Source organism: Oncorhynchus clarkii, chromosome 4, assembly GCF_045791955.1.
Source record: "Oncorhynchus clarkii lewisi isolate Uvic-CL-2024 chromosome 4, UVic_Ocla_1.0, whole genome shotgun sequence".
NCBI lineage: Eukaryota > Metazoa > Chordata > Actinopteri > Salmoniformes > Salmonidae > Oncorhynchus > Oncorhynchus clarkii.
The window spans coordinates 41,248,688-41,267,059 of NC_092150.1; the positions used below are offsets into that span (position 1 = coordinate 41,248,688).

An 18,372-nucleotide genomic window follows, 5' to 3' on the forward strand; every position below is an offset into this window, starting at 1 on the left:
GACAATCTGGACCCTCTCTTTCTAAGATTATCCACAGAAATTGTTGCAATCGCTATTACTAGCCTATTCAACCTCTCTTTCGTATCACCTGAGATCCCCAAAGATTGGAAAGCTGCCGCGGTCATCCCCTTCTTCAAAGGGGGAGACACTCTAGACCCAAACTGTTATAAACCTTTATCCATCCTGCCTTACCTTTCTAAAATCTTCGAAGCCAAGTTCACAAACAAATCACCGACCATTTAGAATCCCAGCGTACCTTCTCCAGTGAGCAATCTGGTTTTCCGAGCTGGTCATGGGTGCACCTCAGCCACGCTAGAGGTCCTAAACGATATCATAACCGCCATCGATAAAAGACAGTACTGTGCAGCCGTCTTCATCGACCTGGCCAAGGCATTCGACTCTGTCAATCACTGCATTCTTATCGGTGGTTTTTCAAATGACTGCCTTGCCTGGTTACCAACTACTTCTCGGATAGAGTTCAGTGTGTCAAATCAGAGGGCCTGATGTCCGGACCTCTGGCAGTCTCTATGGGGGTGCCACAGGGTTAAATTCTCAGGCCGACTCTTTTCTCTGTAAATATCAATGATGTCGCTCTTGCTTCTGGTGATTCTCTGATCCACTTCTACGCAGACAACACCATTCTGTATACATCTGGCCCTTCTTTGGACACTGTGTTAACAAACCTCCAAACGAGCTTCAATGCCATAAAATACTCCTTCCGTGGCCTCCAACTGCTTTTAAATGCTAGTAAAACTAAATGCATGCTTCAACCGATTGCTGCCTTCACCCGCCCGACTAGCATCACTACTCTGGACGGTTCTGACTTAGAATATGTGGACAACTACAAATACCTAGGTGTCTGGTTAGACTGTAAACTCTCCTTCCAGACTCACATTAAGCATCTCCAATCTGAAATTAAATCTAGAATCGGCTTCCTATTTCGCAACTAAGCCTCCTTCACTCATGCTACCAAACATACCCTCGTAAAACTGACTATCCTACCGATTCTTGACTTCGGCAATTTACAAAATAGCCCCCAACACTCTACTCAGCAAACTGGATGTAGTCTATCACAGTGCCATCCGTATTGTTACCAAAGCCCCATATACTACCCACCACTGCGACCTGTATGCTCTCATTGGCTGGCCCTCGCTACATATTCGTCGCCAAACCCACTGGCTCCAGGTCATCTATAAGTCTTTGCTAGGTAAAGCCCAGCCTTATCTCAGCTCACTGGTCACCATAGCAACGCCCACCAGTAGCACGCACTCCAGCAGGTATATTTCACTGGTCATCCCCAAAGCCAACACTTCCTTTGGCCACCTTTCCTTCCAGTTCTCTGCTACCAATGACTGGAACGAATTGCAAAAATCACTGAAGCTGGAGACTTATATCTTCCTCTCTAACTTTTAAGTATCAGCTGTCAGAGCAGCTTACTGATCAATGTACCTGTATTCAGCCAGTCTGTAAATAGCACACCCAACTACCTCATCCCCATATTGTTATTTATCTTCGTGCTCTTTTGCACCCCAGTATCTCGACTTGTACATCATCATCTGCACATCTATCACTCCAGTGTTAATGCTAAATTGTAATTTTTTTCGCCTCTATGGCCTATTTATTGCCTTTACCTCCCTAATCTTCTACATTTACACACACTGTACATAGATGTTTCTATTGTGTTATTGACTGTACATGTTACGGTGCGTGAATGAGGACCCAAAAGCGAATTAACTTAAACAGAGCTTCTTTAATTACCAAACATAGGTAGGCTCAGACGGACCGGCAGATTCCGACAGGACAAGACAAGGTTACAGCAAACATGATGACAGTCTGGTTCAGGCATGAAACACAACAAACAAGAATCCGACAAAGACAGGAGCAGAAACAGAGAGAGATATAGGGACCTAATCAGAGGGAAAAAGGGAACAGGTGGGAAAAGGGGTGACGAGGTGGTTAGGAGGAGACAAGGCACAGCTGGGGGAAAGAGGGGGAGAAAAGCTAACCTAACAACGACCAGCAGAGGGAGACAGGGTGAAGGGAAAGGACAGAGACAAGACACAACATGACAGTACATGACAGTACCCCCCCACTCACCGAGCGCCTCCTGGCGCACTCGAGGAGGAAACCTGGCGGCAACGGAGGAAATCCTCGATCAGCGCACGGTCCAGCACGTCCCGAGAGGGAACCCAACTCCTCTCCTCAGGACCGTACCCCTCCCAATCTACGAGGTACTGGTGACCACGGCCCCGAGGACGCATGTCCAAAATTCTACGGACCCTGTAGATGGGTGCGCCCTCGACAAGGATGGGGGGGGGGGGGGGAAGACGAGCGGGGGCGCGAAGGACGGGCTTGATGCAGGAGACATGGAAGACCGGGTGGACGCGACGAAGGTATCGCGGAAGAAGAAGTCGAACTGCGACAGGATTAATGACCCGAGAAATACGGAACGGACCAATGAACCGCGGGGTCAACTTGCGAGAAGCCGTCTTAAGGGGAAGGTTCTGAGTGGAGAGCCAAACTCTCTGACCGCGACAATATCTAGGACTCTTAGTTCTACGCTTATTAGCAGCCCTCACAGTCTGCGTCCTATAACGGCAAAGTGCAGACCTGACCCTCTTCCAGGTGCGCTCGCAACGTTGGACAAAAGCCTGAGCGGAGGGGACGCTGGACTCGGCGAACTGAGATGAGAACAGCGGAGGCTGGTACCCGAGGCTACTCTGAAAAGGAGATAGCCCGGTCGCAGACGAAGGAAGCGAGTTGTGGGCGTATTCTGCCCAGGGGAGCTGTTCTGACCAAGACGCAGGGTTGCGAAAAGAAAGACTGCGTAAGATGCGACCAATAGTCTGATTGGCCCGTTCTGCTTGACCGTTAGACTGGGGGTGAAAGCCGGAAGAGAGACTGACGGAAGCCCCAATCAAACGGCAAAACTCCCTCCAAAATTGAGACGTGAATTGCGGACCTCTGTCCGAAACGACGTCTGACGGAAGGCCATGAATTCTGAAAACATTCTCGATGATGATTTGTGCCGTCTCTTTAGCAGAAGGAAGCTTAGCAAGGGGAATGAAATGAGCCGCCTTAGAGAACCTATCGACAACCGTAAGAATAACAGTCTTCCCCGCTGACGAAGGCAGTCCGGTGACAAAATCTAAGGCGATGTGAGACCACGGTCGAGAGGGAATAGGAAGCGGCCTGAGACGGCCGGCAGGAGGAGAGTTACCGGACTTAGTCTGCGCGCAGACCGAACAAGCAGCCACGAAACGACGCGTGTCATGCTCCCGGGTGGGCCACCAAAAACGCTGGCGAATGGAAGCAAGCGTACCCCGAACGCCAGGGTGGCCGGCTAACTTGGCAGAGTGAGCCCACTGAAGAACGGCCAGACGAGTAGGAACGGGAACGAAAAGAAGGTTCCTAGGACAAGCGCGCGGCGACGGAGTGTGAGTGAGCGCTTGTTTTACCTGCCTCTCAATTCCCCAGACAGTCAACCCGACAACACGCCCCTCAGGGAGAATCCCCTCGGGGTCAGTGGAGGCTACTGAAGAACTGAAGAGACGAGACAAAGCATCAGGCTTGGTGTTCTTAGAGCCCGGACGATAAGAAATCACGAACTCGAAACGAGCGAAAAACAGCGCCCAACGCGCCTGACGCGCATTAAGTCGTTTGGCAGAACGGATGTACTCAAGGTTCCTATGGTCAGTCCAAACGACAAAAGGAACGGTCGCCCCCTCCAACCACTGTCGCCATTCGCCTAGGGCTAACCGGATGGCGAGCAGTTCGCGGTTACCCACATCATAGTTACGTTCCGACGGCGACAGGCGATGAGAAAAATACGCGCATGGGTGGACCTTGTCGTCAGAGAGGGAGCGCTGAGAAAGAATGGCTCCCACGCCCACCTCTGACGCGTCAACCTCGACAACGAACTGTCTAGAGACGTCAGGTGTAACAAGGATAGGAGCGGATGTAAAACGATTCTTGAGGAGATCAAAAGCTCCCTGGGCGGAAACGGACCACTTAAAGCACGTCTTGACAGAAGTAAGGGCTGTGAGAGGAGCTGCCACCTGACCGAAATTACGGATGAAACGACGATAGAAGTTCGCGAAGCCGAGAAAGCGCTGCAGCTCGACGCGTGACTTAGGGACGGGCCAATCAATGACAGCTTGGACCTTAGCGGGATCCATCTTAATGCCTTCAGCGGAAATAACAGAACCGAGAAATGTGACGGAGGAGGCATGAAAAGTGCACTTCTCAGCCTTCACAAAAAGACAATTCTCTAAAAGGCGCTGGAGGACACGTCGAACGTGCTGAACATGAATCTGGAGTGACGGTGAAAAAATCAGGATATCGTCAAGGTAAACGAAAACAAAGATGTTCAGCATGTCTCTCAGGACATCATTGACTAATGCCTGAAAGACAGCTGGAGCGTTAGCGAGGCCGAAAGGAAGGACCCGGTATTCAAAGTGCCCTAACGGAGTGTTAAACGCCGTCTTCCACTCGTCCCCCTCCCTGATGCGCACGAGATGGTAAGCGTTACGAAGGTCCAACTTAGTGAAAAACCTGGCTCCCTGCAGGATCTCGAAGGCTGAAGACATAAGAGGAAGCGGATAACGATTCTTCACTGTTATGTCATTCAGCCCTCGATAATCTATGCAGGGGCGCAGAGACCCGTCCTTCTTCTTGACAAAAAAAAACCCCGCTCCGGCGGGAGAGGAGGAGGGGACTATGGTACCGGCGTCAAGAGCTACAGACAAATAATCTTCGAGAGCCTTACGTTCGGGAGCCGACAGAGAGTATAGTCTACCCCGGGGGGGGGTGGTTCCCGGAAGGAGATCAATACTACAATCATACGACCGGTGTGGAGGAAGAGAGGTGGCCCTGGACCGACTGAACACCGTGCGCAGATCGTGATATTCCTCCGGCACCCCTGTCAAATCACCAGGCTCCTCCTGTGAAGAAGAGACAGAGGAAACAGGAGGGATAGCAGACATTAAACATTTCACATGACAAGAGACGTTCCAGGAGAGGATAGAATTACTAGACCAATTAATGGAAGGATTATGACAAACTAGCCAGGGATGGCCCAAAACAACAGGTGTAAAAGGTGAACGAAAAATTAAAAAAGAAATGGTTTCACTATGATTACCAGAAACAGTGAGGGTTAAAGGTAGCGTCTCACGCTGAATCCTGGGGAGAGGACTACCATCCAGGGCGAACAAGGCCGTGGGCTCCTTTAACTGTCTGAGAGGAATGTCATGTTCCCGAGCCCAGGTCTCGTCCATAAAACAGCCCTCCGCCCCAGAGTCTATTAAGGCACTGCAGGAAGCTGACGAACCGGTCCAGCGTAGATGGACCGACAAGGTAGTGCAGGATCTTGAAGGAGAGACAGGAGTAGTAGCGCTCACCAGTAGCCCTCCGCTTACTGACGAGCTCTGGCCTTTTACTGGACATGAAGTGACAAAATGACCAGCGGGACCGCAATAGAGACAGAGGCGGTTGGTGATTCTCCGTTCCCTCTCCTTAGTCGAGATGCGGATACCTCCCAGCTGCATGGGCTCAGCACCCGAGCCGGCAGAGGAAGATGGTAGTGATGCGGAGAGGGGAGCGACGGAGAGCGCGAGCTCCTTTCCACGAGCTCGGTGACGAAGATCAACCCGTCGCTCAATGCGAATAGCGAGTTCAATCAAGGAATCCACGCTGGAAGGAACCTCCCGGGAGAGAATCTCATCCTTTACCTCTGCGCGGAGACCCTCCAGAAGACGAGCGAGCAAGGCCGGCTCGTTCCAGCCACTGGAGACAGCAAGAGTGCGAAACTCAATAGAGTAGTCTGTTATGGATCGATTGCCTTGACATAGGGAAGACAGGGCCCTGGAAGCCTCCTCCCCAAAAACAGATCGATCAAAAACCCGTATCATCTCCTCCTTAAAGTCCTGATACTGGTTAGTACACTCAGCCCTTGCCTCCCAGATTGCCGTGCCCCACTCACGAGCCCGTCCAATAAGGAGAGATATGACGTAGGCGACACGAGCAGTGCTCCTGGAGTAAGTGTTGGGCTGGAGAGAAAACACAATATCACACTGGGTGAGGAACGAGCGGCATTCAGTGGGCTCCCCAGAGTAACACGGCGGGTTATTGATTCTGGGCTCCGGAGATTCGAAAGCCCTGGAAGTGGCCGGTGGATCGAGGCGGAGATGGTGAACCTGTTCTGTGAGGTTGGAGACTTGGGTGGCCAGGGTCTCAACGGCATGTCGAGCAGCAGACACTTCCTGCTCGTGTCTGCCTAGCATCGCTCCCTGGATCCCGACGGCTGAGTGGAGAGGATCCGAAGTCGCTGGGTCCATTCTTGGTCGGATTCTTCTGTTACGGTGCGTGAATGAGGACCCAAAAGCGAATTAACTTAAACAGAGCTTCTTTAATTACCAAACATAGGTAGGCTCAGACGGACCGGCAGATTCCGACAGGACAAGACAAGGTTACAGCAAACATGATGACAGTCTGGTTCAGGCATGAAACACAACAAACAAGAATCCGACAAAGACAGGAGCAGAAACAGAGGGACCTAATCAGAGGGAAAAAGGGAACAGGTGGGAAAAGGGGTGACGAGGTGGTTAGGAGGAGACAAGGCACAGCTGGGGGAAAGAGGGGGAGAAAAGGTAACCTAACAACGACCAGCAGAGGGAGACAGGGTGAAGGGAAAGGACAGAGACAAGACACAACATGACAGTACATGACAGTACAAATGTTTATGTGTAACTCTTTGTTTTTAAGGCACTGCTTTGCTTTATCTTCGCCAGGTCGCAGTTGTAAATGAGAACTTGTTCTCAACTGGCCTACCTGGTTAAATAAAGGTGAAATAAGTAAATAAATAAAAGAGAGTTTGAATACTGGTAGGCTATGTTTCAGTTGGATCTGTCATGTGTTACTCTCTGTTAGGAGCAGAGAAGGGGGCAATTAGACTAGGGAGGGGCACGGTTATTCAAATATCCAAACGGACTTTAGTATTCGATTATTTTTATTTAACCTTTATTTAACTAGGCAAGTCAGTTAAGAACAAATTATTATTTACAATGACGGCTTATGAACATTGGGTTAACTGCCTTGTTCACGGGCAGAACAACAGATTTGTACCATGTCAGCTCAGGGATTCGATTTGGAAACCTTTCGGTTACTGGCCCAAAGCTCTAACCACTAGGCTACCTGCCGCCCCAAATGACTAGGAGTGCATTCATTTGTAAGAAAAATGCTTTGTCTAAAATGTTATTATCAATGTGGCATTGCTACATAGCCTACAAGGATAGACTATTACATAAAACATGTTTATAAAACAACAGTTTTAAGTGAAGTGGGAGTTTTCTAATCTGAAATGATGGAATTTAAGTTGGCTAAATGAGGAGTAGGCTACAATGATCAACCAACAGAGAGGCTGTTGTTTCATATGAATGGAGTCGTTGTAGACAAGGGTGCCTCAAAATAGCCTCAATTAGCCTTGCTACTTTAGCTAGCTAAGTGGCTAATTAAGCTGGTTACTGATGGACTTCAGTGACGTTAAAATGAGTGACTCGTTAGAAGCCTACCAAATTGCATCGGTAAGAGAGCTGTTCATTTGGCTCCTTTAATTGCATACTGGCAGGCTTTTTGCCAATTAACCTGCAGAATAATTACGAAAACCTTTGATGACGATGGTGAATCCTCTTCACTGCAGGAACAAAAAGGTAGGCTAATGAAGAGAGACTCACTCTGGTCTAAAATAGGATAAAATATGGTATTATATGGTATTTTCAAATTGATATAGGTCTACTGATTTAATCAAAGTGTGGACAATGGAGTAGTCAACTGCTGCTTTCTGTGCCTCTTAAAAGGAAGTTTGAAGCCTGTGGAAGTCAGCAGACTCTTACAGGCATGCAGTCGAGATGGGCCACTACCAGATGGTACGATAGGTCAACTATGGCAGCAACAAGTTTAACTAACTAGCGCAAGTCAGGTGGGGTGGGTGGTGCGGTGTGTGTGTGTGCGAAGGTCCCTGTTTGTCTTGTGTGTTGGTATAGTGCATATCTGAGTTTGTTTGGCGAGAAGGTGCCTTGAGTCGAGTCATGGGATCACATAAGTCAATACCCAAGCCACTCTCATGATCACGGAAGTCCCTTTCATTTCAGGCCTGCTGCTTTTTCACAATTCTCTTTCTCTCTCTCTCAGCTGTCTTATATTAACTGTGATATGTACTGTACAGTATGGCTTGGTGGCAAGGGGTAGAGAGGATGTTAGAAGGAAGAACCTTTGAAAGGTCCAATGCAGCTGTTTTTTATCTCAATATTAAACCATTTCTGGGTAATAGTTAAGTACCTTACTGTGACTGTTTTCAATTCAAATGTTCAAAAGGAAAAGCTTACCGAAGAGCAATTTCTCAAGCAAGAATTTTGCTCGGACTCTCTGGGAGGGGCCTGAGTGGGGAGGAGAAACTGAAAACTAGTTGTTATTGGCAGAAAGGTTTGGAACTCTTTCTTATTGGTATATAAACTAATTTACCACCTGGTGATGCCACCAGGCAGGCCAAAACTCGAAAATAGGCTGAAATTTCAGGTGGTCTTCTCAAACAGCTCTCACACCAAAAAGTGTGAATATACGAATATGAAGCACAGGTAAATCCCATTTTTGACAGCACTGGGCCTTTAAAATGAACCTAATTCTCCAGTCGAGCAGTCTGTCTGTGTGTCTCCAGACCACACTATGCCTATAGAGCAGAGTCTCCCAGCCAGGCAGGTTTTAGCAGCTTACAGGCCTGCTTAGTGACTGGCTTTACTTGGCCCCCTGTTTCATCTACACCATGTGTAAAGTGCAGCTTAGCTTACCACCACCAGCCAAAACTGACACACATCGGAGGCTGAAGCTGCACACACGCGCGCGCGCGTAGACACACTTACAGACTGACACACACACACACACACACACACACACACACACACACAGACCTGTCTGTGTGGGACTGTAGTGTGAAACGTAGATGGACTAGAGCAGAGCTGCCTACAGAAAGTTAACATATACAGTGGGGCAAAAAAGTATTTAGTCAGCCACCAATTGTGCAAGTTCTCCTGCTTAAAAAGATGAGAGAGGCCTGTAATTTTCATCATATGTACACTTGAACTATGACAGACAAAATGAGAAAAAAAATCCAGAAAATCACATTGTAGGATTTTTAATGAATTTATTTGCAAATTATGGTGGAAAATAAGTATTTGGTCAATAACAAAAGTTTATCTCAATACTTTATATACCCTTTGTTGGCAATGACGTTTTCTGTAAGTCTTCACAAGGTTTTCACACACTGTTGCTGGTATTTTGTCCCATTTCTCCATGCAGATCTCCTCTAGAGCAGTGATGTTTTGGGGTTGTTGCTGGGCAACACGGACTTTCAACTCCTTCCAAACAACTTGGAAAATTCCAGAAAATGATGGCATGGCTTTAGAAGCTTCTGATTGGCTAATTGACATAATTTGAGTCAATTGGAGGTGTACCTGTGGATGTATTTCAAGGCCTACCTTCAAACTCAGTGCCTCTTTGCTTGACATCATGGGAAAATCAAAAGAAATCAGCCAAGACCTCAGAAAAAAAATTGTAGACCTCCACAAGTCTGGTTCATCCTTGGGAGCAATTTTCAAAACGCCTGAAGGTACCATGTTCATCTGTACAACCAATAGTACGCAAGTATAAACGCCATGGGACCACGCAGCCGTCATACCGCTCAGAAGGAGATGCGTTCTGTCTCCTAAGAGATGAACGTACTTTGGTGCAAAAAGTGCAAATCAATCCCAGAACAACAGCAAACGACCTCGGGAAGATGCTGATGGAAAAAGGTGCAAAAGTATCTATATCCACAGTAAAACGAGTCCTATATCGACATAACCTCAAAGGCCGCTCAGTAAGGAAGAAGCCACTGCTCCAAAACCGCCATAAAAAAACAGACTACGGTTTGGAACTGCACATGGGGACAAAGATCATACTTTTTGGAGAAATATCCTCTTGTCTGATGAAACAAACATAGAACTGTTTGGCCATAATGACCATCATTATGTTTGGAGGGAAAAGGGGGAGGCTTGCAAGCCGAAGAACATCATCCCAACCGTGAAGCATGGGGGTGGCAGCATCATGTTGTGGGGGTGCTTTGCTGCAGGAGGGACTGGTGCACTTCACAAAATAGATGGCATCATGAGGAAGGGAAATTATGTGGATATATTGAAGCAACACCTCAAGACATCAGTCAGGAAGTTAAAGCATGGTCGCAAATGGGTCTTCTAAGTGGACAATGACCCCAAGCATACTTCCAAAGTTGTGGCAAAATGGCATAAGGAAAACAAAGTCAAGGTATTGGAGTGGCCATCACAAAGCCCTGACCTCAATCCTATAGAACATTTGTGGGCAGAACTGAAAAAGCATGTGCAAGCATGGGAGGCCTGCAAACCTGACTCAGTTACACCAGCTCTGTCAGGAGGAATGGGCCAAAATTCACCCAACTTATTGTGGGAAGCTTGTGGATGGCTACCCGAAGCATTTGACCCAAGTTAAACAATTTGAAGGCAATGCTACCAAATACTAATTGAGTGTATGTCAACTTCTGACCCACTGGGAATGTGACGAAAGAAATAAAAGCAGAGATAAATAGCTTTCTCTACTATTATTCTGACATTTCACATTCATAAAATAAAGTGGTGATCCTAACTGATCTAAGACAGGGAATGTTTACCAGTATTGAATGTCAGGAATTGTGAAAAGCTGAGTTTAAATGTATTTGGCCAAGGTGTAGGTAAACTTCCGGCTTCAACTTTATATATGATTTTTATAGAAAATCTGGTTAATTTGCATGGCCCAATCTTGTCGTCAGTCAGTGTCTCTCTGGCTAGTTTGGGTTGTGTTTCATGCTCTTATTACTCAAATTATTTAATGGCCGCACTGTTTACAATGCATTACACACAAACACACACACACACACACACACACACACACACACACTCAAACACACAAAACCGAAAGTTACCAAGGGTGCATAGTTAGCAGAGGGTTTAGGGAATTTGGCAGTAAATGAACCCCCCCCTTCTTCATCTAAGCCTGGGGCAGCAGTGTTCGAGCAACGCTGTGTCATGTCAAATAAACTCCACACACTGCCCCACATCCCCTTTACACACATACACACACACAGGGCCCCAGCTGCTCCGGCAGGCTGAAGTTAACCCCCGGCGTCCAAGAGACGGCCATGGAGATGTCAGCTGACTGGAGGTGGGAGGCTGATTTCTCAGCATGACGAGGCTTACTGCCCACACTGGCCCAGACATACAGACCGATAGGCAGACAGACAGACGGAGGGAGGGAGGGATGGAGGATGAGGAGAGGAGAGGGGATGGAGGGTGAGCAATCTGCTCTGCAGACAGACAGGAAAGCCCCTAAAGCCTGTCTGGGATACAGACTGGAGCCATTTAGGATATGTGTGTGTGTGTGTGTGTGTGTGTGTGTGTGTGTGTGTGTGTGTGTGTGTGTGTGTGTGTGTGTGTGTGTGTGTGTGTGTGTCGTTTTAAGGTAAACCATCCCAACATGTCTCCACTGTCCATACGGTTTCAGCTGAGATGTTGGACACAGGCCTCTGCCTGCAGCCAGTTCGCGCACACACACACACACACACAATGTGTGCCAGTCTCTCCTGTCTCAAGGGCACCAATGTGTTGGGGAAGTGAGGGAGGGACAGAGGGTAAAGTGTATATTCACTGCCATAACTACTGGGAAAGTTGAGCCTTTCTTGTAAATGTCATCTGGCCACTGCCTCAGATGTGTAACCTCTCTCTCTCTCTCCCCCCTCTCTCTTCCCTCTGTCCATCCCCTTATCTTCCCCCTCTCCATCCCTCTCGCCATCCCTCTCTTCAGGGAAGAGGTGAATGATAAGCTGAGAGACATGCCTGATGGGACCTTCTTGGTTCGGGATGCCTCCACTAAAATGCAGGGCGACTACACACTAACACTGAGGTAGGTTACCACACTACACACTAACACTGAGGTAGGTTACCACACTACACACTAACAGTGAGGTAGGCTACCACACTACACACTAACACTGAGGTAGGTTACCACAATACACACTAACACTGAGGTAGGTTACCACACTACACACTAACAGTGAGGTAGGCTACCACACTACACACTAACACTGAGGTAGGTTACCACCATACTACACACTAACACTGAGGTAGGTTAACCACACTGCACACTAACAGTGAGGTAGGCTACCACACTTCACACTAACACTGAGGTAGGTTACCACACTACACACTAACAGTGAGGTAGGTTACCACCACACTACACACTAACAGTGAGGTAGGTTACCACACTACACACTAACACTGAGGTAGGTTACCACCACACTACATACTGACAGTGAGGTAGGTTACCACGCTACACACTAACAGTGAGGTAGGTTACCACACTACACACTAACAGTGAGGTAGGTTACCACACTACACACTAACAGTGAGGTAGGTTACCACAATACACACTAACAGTGAGGTAGGTTACCACACCTCACACTAACAGTGAGGTAGGTTACCACACTACACACTAACAGTGAGGTAGGTTACCACACTACACACTAACAGTGAGGTAGGTTACCACACTACACACTAACACTGAGGTAGGTTACCACACCTCACACTAACAGTGAGGTAGGTTACCACAGCTCACACTAATAGTGAGGTAGGTTACCACACTACACACTAACAGTGAGGTAGGCTACCACACTACACACTAACAGTGAGGTAGGTTACCACACTACACACTAACAGTGAGGTAGGCTACCACACTACACACTAACAGTGAGGTAGGTTACCACACTACACACTAACAGTGAGGTAGGTTACCACCACACTACACACTAACAGTGAGGTAGGTTACCACACTACACACTAATACTGAGGTAGGTTACCACCACACTACATACTGACATTGAGGTAGGTTACCACCACACTACATACTGACATTGAGGTAGGTTACCACACTACACACTAACAGTGAGGTAGGTTACCACACTACACACTAACAGTGAGGTAGGTTACCACACTACACACTAACAGTGAGGTAGGTTACCACACTACACACTAACACTGAGGTAGGTTACCACACTACACACTAACACTGAGGTAGGTTACCACACTACACACTAACGGTGAGGTAGGTTACCACACTACACACTAACGGTGATGTAGGTTACCACACTACACACTAACAGTGAGGTAGGCTACCACACTACACACTAACAGTGAGGTAGGTTACCACACTACACACTAACAGTGAGGTAAGGCATCGGACACTTCACTCAAGAGTTTATGTATAGAGAAAGTTTTTTTTATGAGGTAGTAGTCGTTAAAGGTATTATTAAAATGTATATTCTTTTAATTAATTTACAGGAGTCCAAATGGTTCTAGAAACCCCTCTTTCATACATGCATCCTCTCTCTGTCGTTTTCTTCTCTGTAGGAAAGGGGGGAACAACAAGTTGATCAAAATCTACCACCGGGATGGGAAGTATGGTTTCTCCGACCCCCTGACATTTGGTTCTGTGGTGGAGCTGATTAGTCACTACAGACATGAGTCTCTGGCCCAGTACAACACCAAGCTAGACGTCAAACTCATGTACCCCATCTCACGCTACCAGCAGGTAGGCACACACACACACACACACTTTTTCCACCCTCTTTTTCTTCTCACTGTCCTCATCCTTTACTCTCTTTCTCTTCGGGACCTATCTTCCTCCTCTCCCTGCTCTTCTCCTCAATCAATCAATCAATCAAATTTATTTTATATAGCCCTTCGTACATCAGCTGATATCTCAAAGTGCTGTACAGAAACCCAGCCTAAAACCCCAAACAGCAAGCAATGCAGGTGAAGAAGCACGGTGGCTAGGAAAAACTCCCTAGAAAGGCCAAAACCTAGGAAGAAACCTAGAGAGGAACCAGGCTATGTGGGGTGGCCAGTCCTCTTCTGGCTGTGCCGGGTGGAGATTATAACAAAACATGGTCAAGATGTTCAAATGTTCATAAATGACCAGCATGGTCGAATAATAATAAGGCAGAATAGTTGAAACTGGAGCAGCAGCACAGTCAGGTGGACTGGGGACAGCAAGGAGTCATCATGTCAGGTATTCCTGGGGCATGGTCCTAGGGCTCAGGTCCTCCGAGAGAGAGAAAGAAAGAGAGAATTAGAGAGAGCATATGTGGGATGGCCAGTCCTCTTCTGGCTGTGCCGGGTGGAGATTATAACAGAACATGGCCAAGATGTTCAAATGTTCATAAATGATCAGCATGGTCGAATAATAATAAGGCAGAACAGTTGAAACTGGAGCAGCAGCACAGCCAGGTGGACTGGGGACAGCAAGGAGTCATCATGTCAGGTAGTCCTGGGGCATGGTCCTAGGGCTCAGGTCCTCCGAGAGAGAGAAAGAGAGAAGGAGAGAATTAGAGAACGCACACTTAGATTCGAATAGGACAGGAGAAGTACTCCAGATATAACAAACTGACCCTAGCCCCCCGACACATAAACTACTGCAGCATAAATACTGGAGGCTGAGACAGGAGGGGTCAGGAGACACTGTGGCCCACTCCGAGGACACCCCCGGACAGGGCCAAACAGGAAGGATATAACCCCACCCACTTTGCCAAAGCACAGCCCCCACACCACTAGAGGGATATCTTCAACCACCAACTTACCATCCTGAGACAAGGCTGAGTATAGCCCACAAAGACCTCCGCCACGGCACAACTTAAGGGGGGGGGGGGGGGGGGGGGGCGCCAACCCAGACAGGATGACCACATCAGTGACTCAACCCACTCAGGTGACGCACCTCCTCCAGGGACGGCATGAGAGAGCCCCAGTAAAGCCAGTGACTCAGCCCCTGTAATAGGGTTAGAGGCAGAGAATCCCAGTGGAAAGAGGGGAACCGGCCAGGCAGAGACAGCAAGGGTGGTTCGTTGCTCCAGAGCCTTTCCGTTCACCCTCCCACTCCTGGGCCAGACTACACTCAAACATATGACCCACTGAAGAGATGAGTCTTCAGTAGAGACTTAAAGGTTGAGACCGAGTTTGCGTCTCTGACATGGGTAGGCAGACCGTTCCATAAAAATGGAGCTCTATAGGAGAAAGCCCTGCCTCCAGCTGTTTGCTTAAAAATTCTAGGGACAATTAGGAGGCCTGCGTCTTGTGACCGTAGCGTACGTGTAGGTATGTACGGCAGGACCAAATCAGAGAGATAGATAGGAGCAAGCCCATGTAATGCTTTGTAGGTTAGCAGTAAAACCTTGAAATCAGCCCTTGCTTTGACAGGAAGCCAGTGTAGAGAGGCTAGCACTGGAGTAATATGATCAAATTTTTTGGTTCTAGTCAGGATTCTAGCAGCCGTATTTAGCACCAACTGAAGTTTATTTAGTGCTTTATCCGGGTAGCCGGAAAGTAGAGCATTGCAGTAGTCTAACCTGGAAGTGACAAAAGCATGGATTAATTTTTCTGCATCATTTTTGGACAGAAAGTTCCTGATTTTTGCAATGTTACGTAGATGGAAAAAAGCTGTCCTTGAAATGGTCTTGATATGTTCTTCAAAAGAGAGATCAGGGTCCAGAGTAACGCCGAGGTCCTTCACAGTTTTATTTGAGACGACTGTACAACCATTAAGATTAATTGTCAGATTCAACAGAAGATCTCTTTGTTTCTTGGGACCTAGAACAAGCATCTCTGTTTTGTCCGAGTTTAAAAGTAGAAAGTTTGCAGCCATCCACTTCCTTATGTCTGAAACACATTCTTCTAGCAAGGGCAATTTTGGGGCTTCACCATGTTTAATTGAAATGTACAGCTGTGTGTCATCCGCATAGCAGTGAAAGTTAACATTATGTTTTCGAATAACATCCCCAAGAGGTAAAATATATAGTGAAAACAATAGTGGTCCTCCTCCTCTCCTGTGCATCCCCAGTCAATCTAATGAGTAGTGCTGGGGATTGTTCCCTTCCTTCCCAGGCAAAGTGCCTATACAGCAGGATTCACAGCATGGTGAAATATAACCCTGCCTATTCTCTCTCTCTCTCTCTCTCTCTCTCTCTCTCTCTCTCTCTCTCTCTCGTGGTTCCCGTGCTCAGCCAGTCATTACTCAAAAGCCTTAGCGTGGAGAATTCACCCCCCCCCCCCTTGCACCTAGAGAAAGGCATCATGGGTCATGAATTAATCAGGAAGCCTCCCTCTGTAAGCACAATCAGACAGGCTAATTCCCAACTCCTGTTCCTCCTCTCTCTCTCTTCCGCTCGCTCTCTGCACTTCATATCAATGTATCTCCCTCTAATGTGCGCTCTCTCTTCCTTTCATTCTCTTTCTTTCCTCTCAGGATCAGCTGGTGAAAGAGGACAACATTGACGCGGTGGGGAAGAAACTCCAGGAGTACCACAATCAATACCAGGAGAAGAGCAAGGAGTACGACCGGCTTTATGAGGAATACACCAAGACCTCACAGGTACCGTACACAACACACTATTACTGTTAGCCCGTCATACCACACACACCTACCCTGCACCCGCATCGCCAAACCCAATACAGACCCAGTAGCTAGCTGACACCAACTATGTTCTATTTTATGACTGTGTAGTCATCGTGTATGACTGTGCCAGGCTGATAAATCGAGACAAATAGACGAGACAAATAGACGATCGCACCGGTTTCAGGCTGATGAATGGAGGACTGATTGCCCCGGTGTCTTTGTTATAACCCTCTCAGGAGATTCAGATGAAGAGGACGGCCATCGAGGCCTTCAACGAGACCATCAAGATCTTCGAGGAGCAGTGTCACACGCAGGAGCGCTACAGCAAAGAGTACATCGAGCGCTTCCGCCGGGAGGGCAACGACAAGGAGATCGAGAGGTATTCAGGGGGCTTTTCTTTTCTTTCTTTTTTTATCGGCTCAGACCTGCTCCAATTGGAACACACACTCTTTGTCATCAGGCAAAGTCATGTTTGTGTACATCAGAGAATGTGGTGTCTAGATGGACCTTAAGTGTTGAACAGAATGTTAGGTTGTGGGGTTGATGGGAATAGTGATGAATGATGGTAATAGTAGTGCACTAGTACGCATACAGTATGCAGTGTCCTGACCCATCCGCCCCCTCTCACCCTCCGCTCCCTCTCTGTCCTACAGGATCATGATGAACTATGAGAAGCTTAAGTCTCGTCTAGGGGAGATCCACGACAGTAAGATTCGTCTGGAGCAGGACCTGAAGACCCAGGCGCTGGACAACCGAGAGACGGACAAGAAGATGAACAGCCTCAAACCTGACCTCATCCAGCTCCGCAAGATCAGGGACCAGTACCTTGTGTAAGTAGTAACCCATACAGGAAAGGGTTCAGATGCAGTTATCGTATAGGACCAGTACCTTGTGTAAGTAGTAACCCATACAGGAAAGGGTTAACAGAGTAACACCAGTGTCTTGGGTAAGTAATATATGATGGAGGAAAGAGTTAACCTTGTAGGTGTATAGTAGGGACACATACCTTGTGTAAGTAACCCAGACTGCAAGGAGTTCATACCGGGTTAACTGGAGAACTGCCATATTTGTATTTATTTAACTAGGCAAGTCAGTTAAGAACAAATTATTATTTACAATGACAGCCTAGGAACAGTGGGTTAACTGCCTTGTTCAGGGGCAGAATGACAGATTTTTACCTTGTCATTTTGGGGATTTGATCTAGCGACCTTTCAGTTACTGGCGTAACGCCCTAACCACTAGGCTACCTGCCGAACCACTAAGCTACACTAGGCTGTATTACAAGTTTGTGTATCATCTGAGCTAAAGGCAGGCTCTTTATAGGGAAGTCCCTGGGCTGCCTGGGGAGAATAGCATTATCAGGTCTGCCGCGTTTCTATACACAGATTCATTCAGAAGGGTTGTGCGAGTGCTATTAATTCAATACCTTTTGTTGTCTGTCCTGTTCAATGGAGGAACGATGCACATAATGAAAGAAGGTCTTTAACTTTCTTTAATTTTCTCTCTCTCTCTCTCTCTCTTTCTTTCTTTCTTTCTTTCTTTCTTTCTTTCTTTCTTCACCCCAGCTGGCTCAATCACAAAGGAGTGCGACAGAAACGAATTAACGACTGGCTGGGGATCAAGAACGAGAACACAGATGAGTAAGTGTTCAGAGCATGGCCTCGCACTGCAAGGCTCACTCTTATCTGTACCATGGACATCTTGGAGCAATAGACTTCACATTTGCTCATTCACTATAGTCTTTTCACTATACTCATGTTTGAGGGAAATAGATTTGTGTAAATCGTCCTCATTTCATATGTTGGCTCCACCATATATTAATCATCTAAAATGAAT

At 47.4% G+C, this 18,372-nt stretch overlaps 1 protein-coding gene across 1 annotated transcript in view; it reads left to right on the forward strand.

The window, feature by feature from the left end:
- Nucleotides 1–18,372, forward strand: part of LOC139406818 (phosphatidylinositol 3-kinase regulatory subunit gamma-like) — a 297,830-nt gene that overhangs the window by 272,697 nt on the left and 6,761 nt on the right. The window contains exons 9-14 of the mRNA XM_071149873.1: nt 11,899–11,997; nt 13,500–13,680; nt 16,387–16,512; nt 16,773–16,915; nt 17,190–17,366; nt 18,102–18,176. Of these exons, the coding sequence (XP_071005974.1) occupies nt 11,899–11,997; nt 13,500–13,680; nt 16,387–16,512; nt 16,773–16,915; nt 17,190–17,366; nt 18,102–18,176 (801 nt within the window). The remainder of the gene's footprint in view (nt 1–11,898; nt 11,998–13,499; nt 13,681–16,386; nt 16,513–16,772; nt 16,916–17,189; nt 17,367–18,101; nt 18,177–18,372) is intronic.